The 3,499-nt window shown below is 55.7% G+C and overlaps 1 protein-coding gene across 1 annotated transcript in view; it reads left to right on the top strand.

Moving 5' to 3' along the window:
* HLX (H2.0 like homeobox) overlaps nucleotides 1–3,276 on the top strand; it is a 5,573-nt gene extending 2,297 nt beyond the window's left edge. The window contains exons 3-4 of the mRNA XM_024750493.1: nucleotides 507–691; nucleotides 2,436–3,276. Of these exons, the coding sequence (XP_024606261.1) occupies nucleotides 507–691; nucleotides 2,436–2,939 (689 nt within the window). The 3' untranslated portion in view covers nucleotides 2,940–3,276. The remainder of the gene's footprint in view (nucleotides 1–506; nucleotides 692–2,435) is intronic.
* Nucleotides 3,277–3,499: the final 223 nt, after the last annotated feature.

Here is a 3,499-nt window from a genome sequence, read left to right as displayed (position 1 = left end):
AGAGGGTGCTTTGAAAATGCAGCAAGTGTGGTGTTATTAACATACACTCATTTTGGAATGATCTTAAACATTTGCCGGAAGGTTCCGTCTTCACGGATGGGCATGGATGCGAGTACACACACACACACACACACACACACACACACACGCACACACAGAGTGGAGAATCGAGGCTGTCATCTTTAGATCCTTTAGGCCGAGGCGCATTTTCGCCTGCTCTTAGCATGCCTGATGGCCATGCATTCGGTTTATGTCTTTACTTTGGAATTAATCGGTGAAACGCCGGGCTTCTCCACTCCAGATTCGCGTTAGGCCTTCGGCCTATGGTCTTAAGAGCCGTACATTTCCTTCTTAGAGAGGCCATTCTGTGTCTGCGTGAAGGGCTTTCAGAGCCGACGGTTAACGTAAAACAAGTTGAAGCATCACAGTGAGCCCCAGGCATGCAGGCCGCGGATAGGGCACTAACTGGGTCCTCCTGTCTCTCTCTTGCACCCACATGGTGGCAGGTCCCTACGCTGTGCTCACGAAGGACACCATGCCACAGACGTACAAGAGAAAGCGCTCCTGGTCACGGGCGGTCTTCTCCAACCTGCAGAGGAAAGGTCTGGAGAAAAGGTTTGAGATTCAGAAGTACGTGACCAAGCCAGACCGAAAGCAGCTGGCCGCGATGCTGGGTCTCACCGATGCCCAGGTAAGCCAGCTCTGGCCCCGACGCACAGCCCCCTTGACGGGCAGCAGCTCGCGGCCTAGCCCCAAGGCCCCCTCCGCCGGCCGACTCTCCTTTTGCAGTGGAAACACTAGATCTCGAATTTCAGGAGACTAGGTGGACTTCTCAATTTGAGATAGGAGAGAGGAAGGGGGTGGGGGAGAAGGACAGAAAGAATAGCCCATCCCCAAAGAGGTTTGTCAACAAGCGCTGCGTGTTTATTTTGGCCAACAAGCGAAAGCATGTTGCCGAGAAGGCAAAGAGGCAGCAGGAGATAATAATTATATACTCGACTGTAGCACAATTTGCTGTAGGAGGCAGTTTATTTCAGAAGAGATAAAACTCCAAAGTCAAGAGATTGTTGTTGTTTCTTCCCCCCTCCTGTCCTCCCTCCCTCATCCTCCTGCTGCTGCTGCTGGATTGTGAAATCCCCAGTTGTGAGGAAGTGAAAACATTATTTCAAACGGAATTACTTAGCCCCAGTAGAGCAAGAAGTCCACTTGGAGCAGCCACAGTCAGTCCGATTTTCTAACGGCATAATGGGAGGGGGAAGTGAGGAAGAGAAAGAAAAAGAGATTTTCTTAGAATGCCCAAGAGCATTTCACCAGGTTCTGCCTAGTTGAGTTTCTTCTTTTTTCCAAGACAAATCTTCAAATAGCAAATCTATTGTGCCTGAATTCAATATGTTTTCTTTTGTCAAGTTCAAGGCCTGTTTTTTTTTTTTTTAAGTTTTGAAAATAGAAGAGTCACCGTTCTCAAACACCTCACCACAATGGCCCTTGCTCCCTGGGTGCTTCTGTCCTCCATCACACAACTCCCCTCCCCAGCACACACACTGGAAGAGTCCAGCCGTTTTCCACCAGCTGTGGATGTTATTTTTAAAAGGGAAGCTTCATTTTTAAAATGAAGGCATTGGGACCCCCAGGGGATTGTATATTTATATAGATTCTCCGCCCCATCCCTACCCCCTTCCTCCACTTTGCACAGGTTTAATTCCAGTGTTCTCTGAGCCCACAGAAGGATTAGTCTATCCCGGGCAGGGGCAGGGTCCTTATCAGCTTCTGAGTACACACATGCCAAGGAAATGCTCTTTTATAGAAGGTCCATTGGTGCCCCACCCCACTGGGATTAACTCTTTGAACCCCCTTCCCCCTTTGTTTTCCACGGTTGCGCCTTAAAAAGAATTGTTTTTGTAGGGACTTGCCTTGGGTAGTGGCAGTAGAGGAGGGGCCCAACTTAGCAGGGATTCTTAATATTGGGTCACCAAACCCTTGAAACTGTGTGCAAAATCTTGGGTATATGTGCATTTTTCTGGGTCAGGGGTCCATAATTGTAATCAGATTCGTGGGAGGGGGGTTCCTGGCTCAAGTGGGGTCAAGAAGCATCGACTTAGAGCATTGATCCTCCCTAGTTTGAGGGCAAGGTGCAGGGATCTGCCTTTCCAACAGGCATCCAGGTCACTCCAGGCTAGCAGTCGGAGGGCCACATTTTGAGAAACAGTCCTAGTTGCTTCCCTAGGCGAGGATCTCTGGTGATCCTCGTGGTTTCCTTGGGCTGCCTCTCGGTCCCTGCTTCCAGCACAGTACCTGGCCTGTGGTAGAGGTGCTGGGGACGGCTTGCGACGCTTTCCCGCCTTTGGGAGTGCCCCGGGGTGCGCGCAAGTCCAATAGGAGCGAGCCTGCGTCTCACCTCCGTGTCCCTACTTGTCTCCCGGTGCGGCGCGGCGCAGGTGAAGGTGTGGTTCCAGAACCGGCGGATGAAGTGGCGACACTCCAAGGAGGCCCAGGCCCAGAAGGACAAAGACAAGGAGGCTGGCGAGAAACCGTCGGGCGGAGCCCCGGCTGGCGACGGCGAGCCGGAGCTGAGCCCCAGCCGCTCGGAGGGCGAGGCTGAGAGCGAGAGTAGCGACTCCGAGTCTCTGGACATGGCTCCCAGCGACACGGAGCGGACTGAAGGGGCCGAGCGGTCTCTGCACCAAACGACGGTCATCAAGGCCTCGGCCGCCGGCGCCCTCCTCGCCGCCAGCAGCGGAGGCAGTGGCGGGACCGGCGGCGGCGGCGGCGGCGGTTTTAACTTCGGCGTCCTCAGTAGCGGCAGCACCGGCGGCGCCGGGAGCTCCGGCGGCCACAGCAGCGGCAGCGGCGCCTCGGAGCTGCTCCCTGCGCTCCAGCCAGCCCTTGGCAGCGCCCCCAAAAGCCCCGAGCCCGCCCCGGCGCCGCTCGGCGGCCTCTAGACTGGACGAGGTTGGAGGAGACGCGGGGCCCTGCGTGCAGGCTCCCAGCCTTCCAGTGTGGGCTGGATTCTGTGCCTACTTTCCAGTGGCGGCGGGAGTCGCAGCTTGCGCATCGCTGTCCCGGCCGGTGCAGCCCACCCCGCCCAGAGCCGAGGGGAGTCGGAGTGCCTCTCGCCAGGCTCCCAGCGCCCGCCGAGCACTTTTGCCTGGATACAAGCAGCTCGCACTGTGAAGCGTTGGACTAAACAGTCCTCCCCGCATTAGGGGTCGTGGCGGAAAGACGATGCACTTAGGATGCCACAGACTTGTAAATAAAATGTTTACTATGGTTTGTAAAGGCCGCTTGGCTTGCTGGGGCGATGCGGTCGTTAGGGTCTGGAATCTCCGACCCGGACCTTAGCCCCGGGACACTGCAGGTCCCAGCAGCTGGAGGTGGGGGACTAGAATTTCGGGGGGACATGCTGCAACCTCAGAGCCACCTTGCTGCAGAGATCGGCGCCGGGGCTTAGGGGTTCCACCAGTTCAGAGGTCTCGTAGGCCTCGCTAACCACCACTGATCC

Source organism: Neophocaena asiaeorientalis, unplaced genomic scaffold, assembly GCF_003031525.2.
Source record: "Neophocaena asiaeorientalis asiaeorientalis breed wild unplaced genomic scaffold, Neophocaena_asiaeorientalis_V1.1 scaffold430, whole genome shotgun sequence".
Lineage (NCBI taxonomy): Eukaryota > Metazoa > Chordata > Mammalia > Artiodactyla > Phocoenidae > Neophocaena > Neophocaena asiaeorientalis.
Note: the sequence above shows the minus strand (reverse complement) of the source record. Positions and strands in the feature narration are given on the sequence as shown.